General features: G+C 46.3%; 1 protein-coding gene across 1 annotated transcript in view; it reads left to right on the top strand.

The window, feature by feature from the left end:
* The window catches only part of Sf3a1 (splicing factor 3a subunit 1), a 21,814-nt gene extending 3,473 nt beyond the window's left edge, over nt 1-18,341 (top strand). Inside the window, exons 3-16 of the mRNA XM_052199675.1 lie at nt 2,628-2,835; nt 3,684-3,941; nt 7,163-7,237; nt 9,099-9,249; nt 10,232-10,419; nt 11,220-11,337; nt 11,607-11,792; nt 12,482-12,603; nt 12,697-12,942; nt 13,486-13,693; nt 14,098-14,252; nt 14,980-15,081; nt 15,194-15,265; nt 15,865-18,341. Coding sequence (XP_052055635.1) covers nt 2,628-2,835; nt 3,684-3,941; nt 7,163-7,237; nt 9,099-9,249; nt 10,232-10,419; nt 11,220-11,337; nt 11,607-11,792; nt 12,482-12,603; nt 12,697-12,942; nt 13,486-13,693; nt 14,098-14,252; nt 14,980-15,081; nt 15,194-15,265; nt 15,865-15,966 — 2,191 coding nt within the window. The 3' untranslated portion in view covers nt 15,967-18,341. The remainder of the gene's footprint in view (nt 1-2,627; nt 2,836-3,683; nt 3,942-7,162; nt 7,238-9,098; nt 9,250-10,231; nt 10,420-11,219; nt 11,338-11,606; nt 11,793-12,481; nt 12,604-12,696; nt 12,943-13,485; nt 13,694-14,097; nt 14,253-14,979; nt 15,082-15,193; nt 15,266-15,864) is intronic.
* Nucleotides 18,342-19,648: the final 1,307 nt, after the last annotated feature.

The raw sequence follows: 19,648 nt of genomic DNA on the forward strand, positions 1-19,648 counted from the left end.
AGTTCAAGGCCAGCCTGGTCTACAGAGTGAGTTCCAGGACAGCCAGGGCTATACAGAAAAATGCTGTCTCGAAAAACCAAAAAATAAATAAATAAATAAAATAAAAAATAAATAAATAAATGGGTTGATTGTGTAGCATAGTGATAGAGTGAGTGCATGTCTCCATGTGTAGAATATGAGTTCTATTTCTAGTAGTGTAAAAATCTCACCATGTTTCCATATGGGTTTTTATCTATGGTGATCATTTTTGTAGAGATTCAAAAATCTGAACTTGAGATGACTCAGTGGGTAATTAATGTTTGCAACACAAGCATTAGGGCTTGAACTTGGATCTCCAGCCACTACAGTAAAGCTTGGGGAGGGGTGTCTGTCTGTCAGTCTGTCCCCAGCCACTCCTTAGAGCTTGCTGGTTGGACAACCTGCCTAACCGTATTGTAATAGTGAGCTCCAGCTTCAGTGCATCAAAGAATAAGAAAATGATAGAGTAGGTCCTTGCTGTTGGCCTCTGGTCTCCAGGTGAGCACAGACACATACATTTTTCTCCCAGGCTCCTCAAAACTTGTAAATAAATTCGGAACTTGCTTTTGCATGCTTTACAGTGAGAGGACAGGTCAAAATCTTGATCTGAGAGGGCTGGTATTCAGGTCTCTGCTCTGCTAGGCCACATACTCAGGAGGCAGCCAAAGCTGACCGAAGAAAAAGGAGCTTTTTTTCTGTAGATGGGTCTTCCCATTCCTGCATTTTCCTGTCAAAAAGCTAAGTTGGAAATTACCTTCAAAAACCCTGCCCGCTAGGCTGAGTTACAGTCAGGCTCTTCTGCTGAAATCTGTTTCTTGTGTTGGAGGAATTAATTCTAAAATTAATAGTAAGCCAACTTATAGCACTGGAATTTCTTGGAATAAGTACATCTGCCTTCTATCTTTTTAAGTGTTCCCTGATGTGTAGAGACCCTGGTTTAGGAGGCAGTGTTGCAAGAGACAACTAGACCTACTTTTCAAGAAAGAAGCCAGTAGTCTCCATGGGTATTTTCCAGGCATGTGACCTGATCTGGGAGGACCCAGATCTGTATCTATCCTGCTTATGTATGGTTTGCATTACATAGGGAGGTAGGAAAATGTTTCTTTCCAAAGCATGAGGTTCTAGTTGAACTAATGCACAATCAAATTGAGACCTCATGGTATTAGTCCCGCTACAGGGTGTGGCCAGAATTTGCTAGAAGCTTAGCCTTCCGCAGTCTGTGCCATGGCTCCTTCACGGAGGCTAACCTTAACTGTAAAGTTGCCTGCCTCGCTCTTTTGCTCTGTTTAATTGGCAGAACCATGGGTGTGAAAGTCTGGAGAAAGAGTGGCCTGTCTGGCACTAGTCCCTGGAGCCTTGGCTTGGTATATTTGGGGTACCTCTGAATGCAGGGTTCTGGCCAGAGAATCAGGGGAAGCCCCATGGACATCTCCTGACAGGCCAGTCATCTCCAAGTGTTGGTGGAATTGCCCCTTTTAAGCTACACAGTAGTAACTGCCCTCTGTGTTTGCAGGCCATTGTATTAATAAAGTCTTGAGCATCTCCTCAAATACTACATAAGTAAATGTTTTCAATATTTGAAGATACAGAGGAAAAGTGGTATTAGCCACATTTGACATATGGGAAATCAAAGTAACAAACACTTTGGAATCTTGTATGTGAGACTAAGTCGTGAACAAGAAACTTGAAGGTATCTTGTGTCTTGTAAAGACTTGTGTGCCTTTTAGCTGACACAGATGTTATGTGTGAGTATGATACTTGGAGCTAGGTTTGGTGGCACACTTCATTGCACCTAAAAGTAAAGGCAGGCAAATCAGGGCCAAAAGTATGGCCTCTTGAGTTATATCCACTAGGACTCTAAAAATCAGAATTCTCCAGCCATTTTTTAATTATCCTGGAGGACGGCATTTCTTTAGTGTGGGTATATATCTGTATGTGTGCATGACATGAACACACACGTACACATAAATCAGAGTACAACTTGGTGAGAGGCAGTTCGCCCTTTTGCCAAGTGGAACCAGGAGATCAAACTCAGGCTGTCCATCCTGTCGGCAAGGACCTTTACACACTCAGCCACCACAGCCTGGCCTTCCCTGGTATAAGTACAGAAGAGAGAAATCCCACAGAGCAATTTTTCCTTCCTGAGCCTCCCAGTAATAAATGAAGTGACTTTAGGCAGTATTTGGGCAACGCGTTAATACTTATTAGCTGCTTGGGGTTTTGTTTTGTTTTTTTTTTTCCTTTTTGTTTTTATGGAACTTGGTACCAAATCCAGGGCTTTGTGGACCTTAAATAACACACTCTACAATTATCTTACATTCTTAGCCAAAGAATAAATATTTTATTATAAGAACTAAGCAATTGCTCAGCTGATTGTGGGTATTATAGAAGTGTTAGGAGCTAAGGAAGCAGCCAGGCCCGCATTGTCACCTGACACTGACTGATTCCTAGAAGCTCAAGAGCAACTCTCCTATCCTGAGGGGTGGACTGGTTTGGTGACTGGGTGGTGGCACAGATGTTGAAATAGAAGAAGATTTGGATCTCAGTAGTCACAGAGGTTGTAGAAATCATCTTTGGTGTGTTGTTTATCTTATTTTAATTTTTTACAGAAATGGACCTGAATTTGAAGCTAGGATTCGACAGAATGAGATCAACAACCCCAAGTTCAATTTCTTAAACCCCAATGACCCTTACCATGCCTACTACCGCCACAAGGTCAGCGAGTTCAAGGAGGGGAAGGCGCAGGAGCCCTCCGCCGCCATCCCCAAGGTTATGCAGCAACAGCAGCAAGCCGCACAGCAGCAGCTGCCCCAGAAGGTTTGGAGTCCAGCCCCTCTTTGTGGGTTAGGGAGGAAGTCGGAACAGGCAGAGTGATGGGCATATTTACCTGCTCTCCAGTCAGAGCCACCATGGGCGGAAGGAAGGTTACCCTCAGCTTCCAGAAGCACTTCTGGTGAAGCTCTATCCTCTGAGCTCAGATCATGAAGAGCCCAACAGAACAACTGTTTATGATTTATTGATCCAAAGAATGAGGGTTAATTGAAGTATATGAGCAACCTTTTGGCCCAGCTGAGCTGGAGGCGGTGATGTAGCCTTGTGCCATTCCTTCCCTTCTGTTGGGGTGCTCCAATACCCAATTGGTGCCGGGGCCCAGGCGAGCTGATGATTGGTCGAGAGTGTCAGTGAACAGAGAGGCACAGTGCATTTTGTCTGCTGGGCAGAACTGGCCTGCTCTCATCATTTGCACCTTTCTCAGACTTCTGTGGAAAAGGCAGCCTTTTATTTGGCTGTGAGAAATAAAAGTTGAAGCCATGTTCGAAGCCTGGCATTACAATTGCTGCGGGTAGGCCTAAGGCTAATGCAGTTTTCTCCTGTGTAAAAAGGACTCAGAGTGCCTGTTCTGTTTCCTGCTTCTCTTGGAAGTCATAATTTACATCTGATTTCCTATATATATTTGCCACCTCTTTAAGCCTTGATGTCAGGATGCAGACTGTCTCACTTGAAGTAGATGAGGGATTGAGGGACAGTTGGGTGAGACACTGATGCCAGTCTTATAGCAAGTTCCAGTGATGTTCACAATTAATAAAGCATTAAGAGTCGGTGGCTATTCTGCTTCAGAGTTAGTTTACTCCTCTTCTGTTCTTGTTCTACACTCTCTGTCTTAGGTCCAAGCCCAGGTGATCCAAGAGACCATAGTACCAAAGGAACCCCCTCCAGAGTTTGAGTTCATCGCTGATCCCCCATCCATCTCAGCCTTCGACCTGGACGTAGTGAAGCTGACAGCTCAGTTTGTGGCCAGGAATGGGCGCCAGTTTCTGACCCAGCTGATGCAGAAAGAGCAGCGCAACTACCAGTTTGACTTTCTCCGACCCCAGCACAGCCTCTTCAACTACTTCACAAAGCTGGTGGAACAGTATACCAAGGTGCAGGGTTGGGCACAGGGTAGTCTAGTATCTCACCACTGGGCATGCAGTGTCCTCTCTCTGTCAACAAGGATATTTGCTGTGTGTCACATCTGGGGAAATGTGAATCCCAGCTTAATGTAAAGTCTTGATTTAAAAAGTTTTTATATAGCCAGGCAGTGGTGGCACACGCCTTTAATCCCAGCACTTGGGAGGCAGAAGCGGGCAGATTTCTAAGTTCGAGGCCAGCCTGGTCTACAGAGTGAGTTACAGGACAGCTAGGGCTATATAGAGAAACCCTGTCTTGAAAAACCAAAAAAAGTTTTTATGTATTTGTGTGTGAGAGAGAATGTGAGTGTGTAGGTGCCTTTGTGCCTGGCCATGGAGCACGCTTGGCATCAGAAAACAGCTTTTGATTCTCTCCTTCCATTGAGGATCAAACGTAGGACATCAGGCTTGCATAGCAAGTGCTTTTACCCTATGAACCATCTCATTGGGTCTAAATCTGTTTGGTTTTGTTTTGTTTTTTGTTTGAGGCAGGATTTTCTTTGTGTAATAGCTCTGGCTGTGCTGGATTAGTTTTGTAGTCTAGGCTGGCCTCAAGCTCAGAGAACCACCTGACTCTGCCTTCTGAGTCCTGGGATTAAAAGTGTGCCTTAAATCTTGATTTCTTCCCCCCCCATCCCCCCCTCTCTGTTTCTTTCAAGACAATGTCTCACTGTGACTGACTCTTGAACTCCCTATGTAAACTAATCTGGCCTCAAATGCAGAGCTCCTTTTGTCTGTGGGTTCAAAGGCATGGGTCCCCACACCCAGTCTATGTTGTTACCTGCTGTGTGACACTGTCTGCATTTAGGTGTCTGTACATTGCCACTTGTCTGCTACAGGTCCTGAGAAGCAAGCTCTTAACAGTTGCCTCCTGTTACCTAATTTAGTCCTTACAGAATTTTTAAAGTGTCAGTTTCCAACTTTCACAAGCAGAAATAGATGATTTCATGGGCTCTAGTTCTTCCTTAGTGGTAGAGGACTTACCAACGCATGCATAAGGCGTTGGGTTCAGCACTGTTCTCGAGAAAAAAGACCAAAGGGGATGAAGTGTGAAATCATTCGTGATTGCTGTGGTCTCAAGCTTGTACGCAGTGCTGCTGAGATTCAAGTCTTTGCTATCTTTATCCTATGGGGTCACTTACGTGAGGAAACGTTCAGCATGGATCTGCTAACATTGAAGCCACATGCAGCATCTTCCCACAGGGCCCTGATAATGTATAAGGCAGCCACTGTTCTCAGTTGTCCGGGCTGGGGTCACACACAAGCTGTAGGGCTGGGACTGGAGAGCTGGCACTTTTTTTTATTCCCAGTCCTAGGCTGCACTGCTGCAGTCAGGAATCAACACAGCAAGCCAGGCATGGTGATGCACATCTTTAGTCCTTGCACTTTGTTGTTGTTGTTACTTGTTTGCTTGTTTGATTGTCAAGACTGGGTCTCCTCATATAGTGTGGTTTGATTTGAAACTCATGATGTAGACCAGGCTGGCCTTGAACTCACAGAGATCTGTCTGCCCGCCTTTACCTCCTAAATGCTGAAATCCCAGCACTCGTAAGGAGGGAGGATCACTGAGTTCAAGACTAGTCTATGCTGCATGGTAAGTTCTAGGACAGCCTTGCCTACAGACTGAAACTGTCTTTAAAAAAAGAATCTGATACAGTAAGCTAATATTTAAAATTAATCAGAAAGCTGGATTTAGTAGCTAATACTTCTAATCCAAGGTCTATGAAGATTGAGGCATGAGGATTACTAGGAGTTCGAGGCCAGCCTGAGCTCTTTGAGAGACTTTCTGTTTTAACAATACAATGTTTGATACATTACAAAGGCTACTCACCTGGTGTAGGTTTACCAATGGCACATTTTTCTTGTTTTTCTTTTCAGTGGAATGGTCTACATCTATTGTTAATATTTAGAAGCAGTGTTAGAGATCTAAGTTGACAGGACTCGTAAGGACTCGCTCTGAAGAATAAAGTTAGAAGTATTTTAAAATGTGTTTTTAGGGGGCTGGAAAGATGACTCAGTGGTTAAGAGCACTGACTGCTTTTCCAGAGGTCCTGAGTTCAAATCCCAGCATCCATGGTGGCTCACAACCATCTGTAATGAGATCTGGTACCTTCTTAGAAAATGACCAAATCTAGAATCTAGTAGCAGTAGCACAATGACAGAAACTTAAAGCCACAGGATTCTTAAAAGTATACAGTCTAGGGGTTGTGGATTTATAAATGTTTTATCCATTTTTATTTTTTGTGTATGAGTGGTTCTGCACCACTTGTGTGTGGGGCCATGGAAGTGAAAGGTGACTATCAGACCCCTGGGACTATAGTTACAGATGTTTGTGAGCCGCCATGTATGTGCTGAGAATCAACACAATCCTCAGAAGAACAGGTGCTGCTTCGGCTGCTGCTCTCCAGCATCAGATCTGAGTATGGCCTGGGCTCAGGTTGAACTGCTGCCATAGTTGGAAGTTCTCAGCTCTCTACTTTGTTACTCTTTTGTTTCTTCCTCTAACTTCAGATATTGTCATTGACTCATAACTTGAAGGCACTGGAGAAAACTGTTCTACAGGATAGATTCTAGGGGTAGGGATCCAAAGGGGGACAAGGGAAAATTGTGCTGCTTTGGGAGTGGAAGTAGATATTGCTGGGAGGAGTGGAATGGCTGTTGGAGTGGAGGCAGCCAGTGTTCCATTCCTCGGGAAATGCACGATAGATGTCATTGGTAGTTCTGGTAGTGAGAAGACAAGCATCTGTCTTGATGGACATTCTTAGTGGTAGGAGAATACAGAAGAGGAGTCTGTTGGATGGAGATAGATACTCCAGGTAAAGGGTATGGAAATCCAGGGAAGAAAGGAAGAGGTAGCTGTATTCCTGACAGGATAGCAGAGGAGGACTTCATTTTCAGTATGATAAGCGTGCATCAGTGTCACTTAGGCAACTATAACAGCATGTTCTAGAAACCCTGCCTATGGCTTGAGTGCTTTCCTGGGAGTCCTGAAATGGCTTTCCCTAAAGGTGCTTTCTTATATAGCATCAACATTTGGAGAAGGAAAAGCACATTCTAGTTGTTAAGTAACTTGCTCAAAACCCCACAGGTGGAGCTGGGAGCTATCTCTTGTGTCCTTTGATGATCTCGGCAAAGCTGTCTCTTTGTCTTACACTGTGTGTGATATATTGACAGTTGCTCTAATTCTCTTTTAGATCTTGATTCCACCCAAAGGTTTATTTGCAAAACTCAAGAAAGAGGCTGAAAATCCCCGAGAAGTTTTGGACCAGGTAAACACAGGATTTCCTATTACCAGGAACCAATGCAGTGGGTTCTCTTTGTGTGGATTTTGTTTTTGTTTGGAAACCATCTTTGAAGCAGTTCAAGTTGACTTTCCCTAATCTGAAAATTTTAACACTCCAGAATCTGAAGCTTTGTGAGCACCTACATGACATCAGAAATTCAAAATTCCACATCTGACCTCATGTGATGGGTCACTTCCAAAATGCAGGTACACCAATGTCATATAAAATTAACCTTCAGGCCATGTGCATGAGATCAAGTACAATATGTACGTAATGTATGTAATGGCATTCAGGGTTAGACATGGGTTCTTCCCCGGGGTCTCTAATTTATCACCTCTGTGCAGATACTCCAGATTTAGAAACCCCTCTGAAACACACCAAAGCATCTCGGGTGAGATGGTCAGCCTGAGCCTAGGCCTGGGGTGCCAAGAAGAAAAGCCTCTCGGGGTCAAGTTCTCTTCAGAAGCTTTAGCTAGTTTCTCTCTCCCCTACTCTAGGCAGAAAACTATCTCCCCTAGCAGATCCCTGGGTGTGGGAAGTTAGCAGGTTTTCACAGTTGAGCAGGCGTATTGGTGCTGCTTGATTTTAACTGAGACAGCTGTTTCTCAAGACTTTTAGATTGGGGCTGCTTTTGAAGATGCCAGGTTTTCTTTTTAAATTTTTAAAATGTTTGCCAGGTGTAGTGTCTCACTTCTAATCCAACCACAAGTTCAAAAGTTCAAGGCCACTCAGGGCTACATACAGAAGAAGCTCCTGTCTCAAAAAACAAAGCCCAGCCAGGCGGTGGTGGCACACACCTGTAATCCCAGCACTCTGGGGGGCAGAGGCAGGCAGATTTCTGAGTTTGAGACCAGCCTGGTCTACCCAGTGAGTTCCAGGACAGCCCAGGCTATACAGAGAAACCCTGTCTCGAAAAAACCAAATCAAAAAAAAAAAAAAAAAAAAAACCCAAAGCCCACCCCACGAAAAAAGTCTTTTTCAGTTTCATACATGTAAATACTGGTTTTTACATGTGTTTGCCCCTCCCCTTTATTTTCTTTCATTTTTCCCTGCATCTTACACTCCCCCCTTCCTACTTTTATGCCATCTTTGGGGGAGATGTATATACAAACATTTGGGGGAATGAGTTTAGTGGAGTTGTTTACACATACATGGGATAAGACATTATTTACTGGAGTGTGGCCCACTTATCAGGGAGTACAGCCCTGAAGAAAATGACACCCTTAACCTAAGCCAGCCTTATTGGCCAGCAGTCCCTGAAGGAGGGCTGTCCCTCCTCTGTTTTTTTGGTGACCCGCTGGAGGGTCCAGCATTGTGCAGTAACCATAGCTGCAATGAGTTTGAGTGCAATGGCTGTGCTGTGTCCAGAAGCTGACTTCTGCATAGCGCCCATCTTCTGGTTCTTGTACGCTCTGTACTCTCTCTTCTACAGATGTTCACTGCACTAGGGAGGGGCAATGACTGTCCTCTTGCACTGAGCACACCATCTCCGGCATGAGTCTCTGCATTGATGCCGCAGGGTGTAATGAAAACTAATCATGATACAAACTTTGAACACTGTAACAACATGATCACCTCACAAAAAAATAAAGGTCAGGGGCTGGGGGTATGTGAGTGGTTCCCCTAGGGCCTAAGCCATGCAGCCACTTGCAGCAGCCACTAACTTGTGACCAGGTTTACAGTACCAGTTACTAGGTTTTCATGTATAGAAACTGCAAGAAAGTTTGCTGCTGTGAGCACAGAATCCTTTTCTAATTGGTGGAAGTTCCCCTTGTGGACATAGTTCCATCTCCGTCTGAAAGATACCATTAAGCCTTATCGTAGGTGCTATTTCCTGTCTCCTTAGGTTTGTTACCGAGTAGAATGGGCCAAATTTCAGGAACGTGAGAGGAAGAAGGAAGAAGAGGAGAAAGAGAAGGAGCGAGTAGCCTATGCTCAGATTGACTGGCATGATTTTGTGGTGGTGGAGACAGTGGATTTCCAACCCAATGAGCAAGGTTGGTCTGGCCTGAGAGTGCCTCCAGGTGGGAGCCAGGAACCCTAACAGTCCCAGGGAGCAGCAGAATCTGGCACAGGACTTTATTAGTATTTGTTTCCCTCTGTTTCAGAGGCTTCATTTGCCCAAGTTAAATGCAATTCAACAGCTGATTACTGTGCTAGACTCTGATATCCTCTGTAGATGATGAAATCAGACGGTTCTGCAGCCTCTGGAGAACTCAGACAGAATAAAGATGACCTTTTTTCTTCTCTTTGTTTTGAGACAGCTCACGTTAGTGTTTCCTAGAGGAACAGAACTCAGAATGAATTTGTGTATATAAAAAGAGGATTAGAGGGACTTACGGGCTGTGTATGATCTAGAGGCAGAAATTCCAGGAGGCTGGATGTCTCAGCTGGTCTTCATTGGAAACTTAACTAGGGAAAGAACACTTCAGCAACAGGATATGCAAACTTTCCAAGAGTGTGGGCAAGCTGTGCTGTGGCGGCGCAGGCCTGTAATGCCAGCGCTTGGGAGGCAGAAGCAGACAGATTTCTGAGTTCAAGGCCAGCCTGGTCTACAGAGTGAGTTCCAGGACAGCCAGGGCTACAGAGAGAAACCCTGTCTCTGGGTAAAAAAAAAAGAAAGAAACAAACAAAACAAGAGTGGGCAAGCTGGTGAAAAGCAAAAGCTTCCTTCCATTTCCTTTCACATAGGCTGCCACTAGGAGATACGGCCCAGATTACGATGGATCCTTCCTCCTGAAATACCTCACAGCTTCAGCTGCTTGGGTTTTAGATAATTCCAGATGTAGTCAAGTTGACAACCAAGAATAGCCATCACACAGGGTCTCTATGTTGCCCTGGCTTAGAACTCGCTGTGTAAACCAGGCTGGCTACAAACTCACAGAAAGTCCACTTGTCTTAGCCGTCCAAGTGTTGGTTTGATAGCTGGTTGTAGCACACCCAGCTCTGAATGGTTTCACCCTGGCTTTCCCCTTTTAGGAAACTTTCCACCCCCAACAACACCAGAGGAACTGGGAGCTCGGATCCTCATTCAGGAGCGCTACGAGAAATTTGGGGAAAGCGAGGAAGTGGAGATGGAGGTTGAGTCAGATGAAGAAGATCAGGAAAAGGCTGAGGAGACTCCTTCCCAGCTGGACCAGGACACTCAAGTACAGGACATGGATGAGGTACATTCCTAGGGAGTTTTAGCTTGACCTTTTTCCTGGAGCCAAGCTCAAAGGGTCATGAGCTCCGGAGAAGCTTTACAACTGTGTGTGCCTAGGCAGCACATCACTTCTTCCCAGCTCCAGAAAGGAAGACTGAGTCCTGAGAAACATCTGAAAGCTGTGCCAGCCTCGTATAGTTTATGGTTTTCCCTTTGGCTCAGCATCTCTGTCCTAAGCCACCTTCCACCAGCCCTGCTAGGGAATCATATCACCCTGTGCTTTAATGCCGTTCTAGGACTTAGGCCTAAAGTTCCCAAGCTTGTCTAAATGTAGCCTCCACATCCTTTGAGACATTTCTAACCCCTTCCAGTGTGGCCCTCCAATAGGCACAGAGTCCTCAGCCAAGCTGCTCTGCCCGCTCTGGAAGAGTCTGTGCAGCTTGAGAAGAAAGGGCCCAGTGTCTGTGGGAACTGACTGTTTCTCCTTCTCCCAGCATTGCTCTGGGAGCAGCTACCATTAGCACTGACTTGGCTCCTGTATTCCTCCCCTGGATATGAAGTACGCTTGGCCTCTTGGGACTGCCTGGTGCCAGCTGCTGGAAATGCCTGGGAGGAGTGTTAGCACCATGGTCTGATGTTCCATTCATGTGTGAGGAAGCGGCTTGGCCTGCTGCCGTCAGACCTTAGCTGCCCCAAGAGGCTTGGCACTTGGATTGGCTGGCAGGGACTAAGGCTCCTTGCCACCCTGAGAGCTGCCATGGTTTTGAGCTTTGGGGAAGTGGCCTTTCATCTCCTGAATTTTGACATTGCTTTGATTTTTAGGGTTCAGACGATGAAGAAGAAGGACAGAAAGTGCCTCCACCCCCAGAGACACCCATGCCTCCACCTCTGCCCCCAACACCAGACCAAGTCATTGTGCGAAAGGACTATGACCCTAAAGGTACGCTGCACAATCCTGCCTCCCAGTCCTAGTGATAGTGAAGAAAGTCCTGCATGGTCTTGTGTGCTTTGCAGATGGGCTGTTTCTAGGGGAGCTTGAGGTGACCTGTATATTACAGGTCCCATGGTGGGAAAGAGAGTAGTCATCTCCAGTTTCAGGTTCCTGGTGTAAGAGTGGCAATGAGTGGATGTTTTCCATGAACAATGTCTGAATACACCTCTTCTTAACCCAGCTACCAGTATTCTCACTTAGACATCTGTTTCCTCTAGCTTCCAAGCCCCTTCCTCCAGCTCCTGCTCCTGATGAGTATCTTGTATCCCCCATCACTGGGGAGAAGATTCCTGCCAGCAAAATGCAAGAACACATGCGCATTGGGCTTCTTGACCCCCGCTGGCTGGAGCAGCGGGATCGCTCCATCCGAGAGAAGCAGAGTGATGATGAGGTTTATGCACCAGGTGAGGTGGAGATTCTCAGTCATAGCTTGCTTTATGCAGACACAAAGTGGTTAAAGTTGATGAGAATTTGGGAGGTAGGTGTAGCCTATGATATTGCAAAAGATATGTGTATTTCCAGGACATACAGGAATTCCTCATACATAGAGGAATCCACCAAAATCGGGCACTGGCAGGAATGTCACTTGTCTGCTGGTATCCAATAACAAGATCTAACTGTAGGAATACTTAGTCCTTTGTTCTTTTGAACTCATGGTTAAATTCTTTTTCCTTGAGTGACACTAATTAGTCTTCCTACGAAGTATAAAGCAGCAGAATGAGGTGGTGTACACCTTTAAGCCCAGCACTCTAGTGCCAGAGGCAGGTGGATCTCTGTAAGTTCAAGGCTAGCCTGGTCTGCTTAGAATTCCAGGACTGCTAGGACTACATAGAGACACCTTGCCTTTGTGGGGTGGGAGGTGGGTGTGCTGCCTAAGGCTAGGTAGGGACTTGGTCTTTGGTCCTGTTGATAGGGGTTGGACAAGCACTTGTGTCTAGGCTTCCCTACTATGGCAGCCCTCCCCAGACCTAGAGATGAGGGGCACGAGGCCTACAGCCTGTGCTGTGGCTCTAGCCTCTACATCCCCAGTAGGCTGCTGGCCTGTCAGAAGAGTACCATGCTTATCCCTTTCTTTCTAACTTGTTGTGTACAGGTCTGGATATTGAGAGCAGCTTAAAGCAGTTGGCTGAGCGACGTACTGACATCTTTGGGGTAGAAGAGACGGCCATTGGTAAGAAGATTGGTGAAGAGGAGATCCAGAAGCCAGAGGAAAAGGTGCATTTCCAGTGAATTCTAGTGCCTTCCTGCCTTCTGTCTCCCTCCCACACGTGGGTGCATGACAAGCTGTGTCTTTGCTTTCCCGTGCAGGTGACTTGGGATGGCCATTCAGGCAGCATGGCCCGGACCCAGCAGGCTGCACAGGCCAACATCACCCTCCAGGAGCAGATTGAGGCCATCCACAAGGCCAAGGGCCTAGTGCCAGAAGATGACACTAAGGAGAAGATTGGCCCTAGCAAGCCCAATGAAATCCCTCAGCAGCCACCGCCTCCATCTTCAGCCACCAATATCCCCAGCTCAGCACCCCCCATCACATCAGTGCCCCGGCCACCTGCGGTGAGTCAGAGGCCGCCCTGTGACCAAGTGTTTTAAACCTTGGTCCTTAGGGTGGGATGATGCTCTGGGTGGGAAGGGCAACTGGTTTACTGTAGGGCCGGATGCTATAGTGGGCGGAGTTGAAAGAGGAAGAATCAAGTTGAAAGTGGAAACTTCTAGCCTGAGCTTGTACTGCAGAGGAGACTTAGATTAGGAAGTGAGCTGAGTGGCAAATGGAGGAAGCAAATTTGGGGCAGAGGACTGTGGACTTAATAGGTCTTTGAGAACCGATTGTCTGTTTATTCAGTGAGGTCAAGGTCAGCCTCTTTGATGATACTGTCTGACATGAATTGCTGCTTGAATCTGAACCACTAAGTCCCAAGTAGAAAGAGTATTAACCTGGGACTCTCAGCATCAAGTTTCTGTCACTGGCCTGAGGTGAAACTTCAGTCTCAGTGATAATCAGAGTCCAAGTTGTCCAACCCCCATCTGAGTGGCCAGCTGGTGTGTCCCTGAAGCTGACCCTTGGCTTCCTGTGACTTATGTGTCTCCTCCCACCCTCAGATGCCACCTCCAGTCCGCACCACTGTTGTATCTGCAGTACCTGTCATGCCTCGGCCACCCATGGCATCTGTGGTCCGGCTGCCCCCAGGTTCAGTGATCGCCCCTATGCCACCCATCATCCACGCACCCAGGATCAACGTGGTACCTATGCCTCCTGCAGCACCTCCTATTATGGCACCCCGCCCACCTCCCATGATTGTGCCAACAGGTTAGTCCACAAAGCCTTAATGATGGCTATTCCCACTGAGTGTCCATCCAGAGGAAATCTCAACTGGGAACTTGGAGCCATATTTCTTGTGAGAGACAAAAGACCGAGATGGCATAGCTAGTGTGTCTACATTTGGTGGCCAGGTCCATGGCAAGTCCAGAAGCCTGACATAACTCTTGTGTGGCTGACCTTGCCCTGCCTCTCATTTCCTGCTGCCTAATCCAGGCAGCCTCCCAAGGCTCCCTGCCAGGGAATGTGCTGAGTGACAGACTTACCAAGGCATGGCACTTCACACCTCTAAGGAGCAAAGCCTTGAAATTACCCAGCAAAATCTCCCCAGTCCTGCCTCTTGGGCCTCTTCACCTCTTCCGTACTCATTGGGCAACTGTACTGTGTCTTTGCAGCCTTTGTGCCTGCCCCACCTGTGGCTCCAGTCCCAGCCCCAGCTCCAATGCCTCCTGTACACCCCCCACCGCCTATGGAAGATGAACCTCCATCCAAGAAACTGAAGACCGAGGACAGCCTCATGCCTGAGGAAGAGTTCCTGCGCAGGAACAAGGTCTGTGACCCACAATACTGCCTGTGCCCTGTAGTATCTGGCTGTAGCATGGGTTAATTTGATCTCCCCCAGCCCTGGGAAGGACTCGTTAGGGTAGGATCCTGCTGGCATTCTGGAACAAGGATTCTACATTGGCACTGGTGGTCTCCAACAGAGCTGTTAGGCTTCTTTGAGAAGGCAGTGACAGTCCCAGCTCCCAAGAGATTTGGCCCATAAATTTGACAAAATTATATTTTTCTAAAACTAATGTCTGTCTTTTCCTTGAGCACCTAACCAAGATTCAGACTATTCTCTTTCGTGTTCCCACCAGTCTGTTTTGACACAGGCAAGTAGCATTGAGCTCAGGCATCTTGTCCACTGAGTTTAAACCTAGTACTTCACAGACCATATCTACCTTACTGACCCTTGAGATTGCAGAATTCACTGGAAAGTATGATGGGTCTATTTAAGGAACAGGAATGAAACAGTGTGATAATATACACTTACAGTCTCACAACTCAAGAGGCAGGAGGTTTGAGGCCAGGCTAAGCTAGCCCTGACCCCTACCTTTAAGCCTGTCTAGAAAAATAAGAAAGAAGAAATGAAGCCTTGTGTGTGTTACACCTGACATCAGCAGTCAGTGGGTGAGGGGGCAGGAGTCGTTGTTGGGATGCGCCACTGAGAGCAGAGGATATAGTTCCTGATTGGCTTAGCGCTGTCCAGGCATAATGAACACTGCATTTTGCAGGGTCCAGTATCCATCAAAGTGCAGGTACCCAACATGCAGGATAAGACGGAATGGAAGCTGAATGGTCAGGGGCTGGTCTTCACTCTCCCACTCACAGACCAGGTATGTTTTGCCACCCCCAATTGATACAGGTGCTTTGGGGTCAGTGAGTTGGACCCCAGCTTTTTCCAGATGGTCTTAACAAGGGGATGAATGGACTTTCTTTGATCCACAGGTCTCTGTCATCAAAGTGAAGATTCATGAAGCCACAGGCATGCCTGCAGGGAAACAGAAACTACAGTATGAAGTAAGCAAGGGTAACCCGGTTCTGCCCCTTAGGTTCCAACTCCTCTACCATCCCTGAAACAATCTGTACAAAGTATAATGGAGAGAGAGACCTGTATGTGGCCATCCTAGAAGAGATCCAGCTGGAATGCTGGGCAGATGAACCTGATGGAGCTGGATTCTGACAGCATAGTCCAATTCAGGGTCTAAAATCCTTTGTGTGTGGCGTTGGATGGGGATAGCCTGGTTGTTTATGTAGATGCAAAGGGATCTTAAGGTTTTCTGGGGCCTCCTCTTCCTCTAAAATAGGGTGTTGAATAAGGTAATCACTAAAGGCCTTTGGTCCCGAGAAGTCAGCTGTGCCTTGTTGGTCAGTTGGTCATGGCTAGCATTTGGGAAAGTTGAAAACTACACCAAATGTTGACACATCTGTTGGAAAGAAGGAAGGAAGGGAAAAGAGGTGTTCTAGAAGAAGCCAAAGTTCCATACTTCACTGACCTCTGACCTTCCCTTAAGCTTCCATATTGGTGAAGTCTAGAATGTTCATGGCAAGCTCAGTTGTGTGAGGCTGCGTGTGATCAAAAAAAGGTGGCTTACAGTAAGACATTGTCTGTCTTCCAGGGCATCTTCATCAAGGATTCCAACTCCCTGGCTTACTACAACATGGCCAGTGGTGCTGTCATCCACTTGGCCCTCAAGGAGAGAGGCGGCAGGAAGAAGTAGCAAGAGATACTGCAGTTGGACTCCTGCCACTGTACCTCTTTCCACCACCAATTCCAGGAGTTTCCCTGGGACCTCAGGCACAGCCTGGGCGTTTGTTTCTCTGTAAGCCAGTCTATGGAATTCTGGATTGGAGGTCCTTGGAAAGTCCATTAGGAATTGAAAACCCAGGGTTGTCCCACAGGACAGTTTCATAGTATCAAGTGATGCTTGGCTGATAGAATATGGTTACTACCATTCATCATTTTGTATCATGCTTTGGTATCTAATAAACCTCTTAAAGCCAGGCATGGTACATGCATGCCTGTAAACCTGGGACTTGGGAGGTGCAGGCAGAAGAATTAAATGTTCAAAGTTCACTTCAGCTGTATAGCTTGAGGCCAGACTGGGCTGTGTGAGATACTGTGTTTAAAAAAAAAAATTTTTTTTTTTTAAATTAAAAATTAAACACCTCTTGGACCCTCTTGGAAGCAGTTTGTTCCTGCCATCAACAGACTGCCTTAGAAAGCTCTGCCGTTCTTACCTATGCCAGGGATAGATAGTGCACAGCAACTCTCCTAGGGACCAAGGTAAATTTCCAAATCAATTAAGAGGGAAACAAATGGGTCTGTCCCTTGACACAACTGTGCCCACTGCTTTGTCCCCAAAGCTGTTGAGCTTTGGAGTCTCTGCAGTCTTGGTGTTCATATATACACTTTTGCTGCCGTCATGTCTCTGAAGTATTTCTTCTAAAAAGCACTTTGGTTGGGGAGGTGTCTTGTTGAGTAAAGTGCCTATGGTGCAAGAATTGATGCAAAAGCCAGAGAACAAGCCACTGCTACCCCTGTGCTCGAGGAGACGAGACTGAGCCAGAGTCATTTTAAGCAGGCCAGTGAACAAGACGGACCTTCTGTAAGGCCAGGTGGAAGGCAAGGGCCACCAGTCTCCATGTGTTTGTCACAGCATAGCTTTAGATACACACATTTTATATTGTAAAGCTTTGGGCCCCTCCACCATGCAGTAGCCATGCCTCCAATCACCCATCATACCACACCATAGGCATGGCGGTTTTAGTGGTTTGGATGGGTGAGCAAAGGCTGTTCTGTACAGTGTGTGTAAATTGTGCCAAGTCCACACACTGACCTAAGGGCCTCGTATCTAGTTTACTATTGCTGTGTTGTATTTGGTATTTTTGTTTTTCTTTGGTTTTGAAATAGCTCCTCTGGAACTTACTATCTAGACTAGACTGGTTTGGAACACAGAGGCCAGCCTGCTTCTGCCTCCCAAGTGCTGGAATGAAAGGCATGGGCTGTCGGGCTTGACACTGCTTCCTGTTCATCAGTGTAGTCCTTGTGTGATTATTCTTGTTTGAGGTACTGAGGGCACGTCACATGCCCACCATCCCATGCCTCAGAGATGAAGAGTAAGTCCAAAATGTGTGCCTTGCTCTTGGTCACTAATGAGGCCCTGATGTGGGCTCTTTTTTGGAATTGTGCTCTTGCGGAGGCATAGGTGCGGCTTTGTATTAAGGGAGAGGGAGAGCTTGTTGATTAGCTGTAAACAGAGCTGGTTTCTTTTTTGAGGATTACATATGCTGAAAACTTTTGAGAGTTCCCAGTACCTCTTGTGGTCTCTGGGAAAGAACACTGAGGATCGCAGAAGCAAGATTCTAATCCCCAGCACACTCCATTCCCTCCCCCGCCTCCGCTTAGGCGGTTCCTCTACAGCCCCAGTCACCTGGCTGTTACACATTGCTAGGCCCTCACTTCCAACACTGGTGATAGCACGCTACGCTGTACCCTGTGTGACATTTGCCTCTCACCGGGTTGCTAGAAGTTTGCTTAGGGACTAGTGAAAAATTTGGGTTTTTGGTGTGCTTTTCTGGTTTACGAGCCTGAAACAAGCTCACTGCTAGACACTAATTGGGTAGCACCAGAAATCCCTGGGAGGGATATTCAGGAGGAGGGGCTGGGGTGCTGTTGTGTAGGCAGGACATCGGGAAGCCTGAGAGAATTCTATGCCCAAGAGCTCCTTTTTGGTATTAGGGACGTGGCATTGTGTCAGGGCATTTGCCTCTGCAGACTGGCAGTCCACAGGGCTCTAGCTGAGGCTCTGACATGCAACCAGGAATGTGGCTGGGGAGAGTGCAAGTGAATGGGCCCTTTGATCCACACTCTGGCTAACAGTTCCCAGAATTCCTGAATGAATGCCTGTCCTGGCTCACATTCACTCAGAGGCTCATTGACCACAGAGCCTTGTGACCTTTATTGGCCACAGACCAAGATTGTTTCCTAGCACTGCATGTCCTACAACCTAAGTTTAAAATGTGTTTATCCAAATTTAAGTTTTAAAGTTTTATAAAAATAAGTTGTTTTATTAAAAATAAGTACATATTTTTATATGTATTATATATAAATTACTTTGGTCATATGCCCTCCATTATCATTTTCTTTTCCTCTTCCTAGCAAACACTTCTTTCCAACAAATTTCCTCATGTTCTAAAAAGCACTTTGGTTGGGGAGGTGGCTTGTTGAGTAAAGTACCTATGGTGCAAGAATTGATGTAAAAGCCAGAGAACAAGCCACTGCTACCCCTGTGCTCGAGGAGACGAGACTGAGCCAGAGTTATCCTAAGCACACACTTGGGAGGTGTGTGTGGCCCGCTGCATCTAATTAGGGTTGCTTATATGATCAAGGGCAACTAACTAGTGGCTACATCACTAAAGAATGTACCTTCCTCTACCTAGCAACTGTTAATCTGTCTATAGGTCCTCAGGGAGGGTGGGGCCTTATGACTGCTTCACCGTCATCTGCAGTCCATGATGGTCAGTCCAGTTTCCTGTAGGCCTGGTGCTATGAATTCATGGCTACAATAGCCATATCATGATGAGCTCCACTGACTACAAACTGCTGATAGATTGCTGTTTTAGAGGACCCTAGTTCAGTTCTCAGCATCCATGTCAGGTGGGTCTTAACTGCCTGTAACTAACTAGCTGACTGGAACGCACTTGTCCAACACCTGATATACACAGACATACATAGAAAGAAGAAAAAACTTTGGAAATACCCTGGAGTTTAAAGACATTAACATCGGAAGTAGAGAGATGCTTTAGTTGTGAGAATGCTTACCAAATAAGCATGAGAATTTTGAGTTAGGGTCCCTACACCATACAAAACTTAAGAGTCACACCATATTGACCTCAGCACTGGGAGGCAGAGACACAAGGGTACCAGGACCTAACGGCTGAGTTCATTGAGACTATTTCGGAAAATAAGGTGGAGTGTAATTGAGGGAGACATTTGTCATTAACGTGGCTTTTCACATGTACCCATATGCACCTGTGTACACACATGCACCCTGACATACGCCAAGTGTGCCTTTCTTGTTCTCAAGGCTTAAGAAGCAAACTGACATCCCTATTCTTTTAATAACTGCACAAGAACACAGTAATTTAGCACAGCCATGAAACAACTCGTGTGCCGTGGTTTAAGCTGTTTACTGCTACACCTGTAGGCTATGGTGGGAACAAGACAATCAGGAGTTTGAAAATTATGAATACTACTATTTGTGCCCACTGTTTACTGGGAATTACCTTCTATCAAATGCTTAAGGACTTGTCACACTAAAATCTCTACGGTTTTGTTTTTTTCTAGTATTCCATTTTACTGGTGAGGAAATAGTCTAACAGAAGCCAAGCATGCTAGTT

This window comes from Apodemus sylvaticus, chromosome 11 (genome assembly GCF_947179515.1).
Source record: "Apodemus sylvaticus chromosome 11, mApoSyl1.1, whole genome shotgun sequence".
NCBI lineage: Eukaryota > Metazoa > Chordata > Mammalia > Rodentia > Muridae > Apodemus > Apodemus sylvaticus.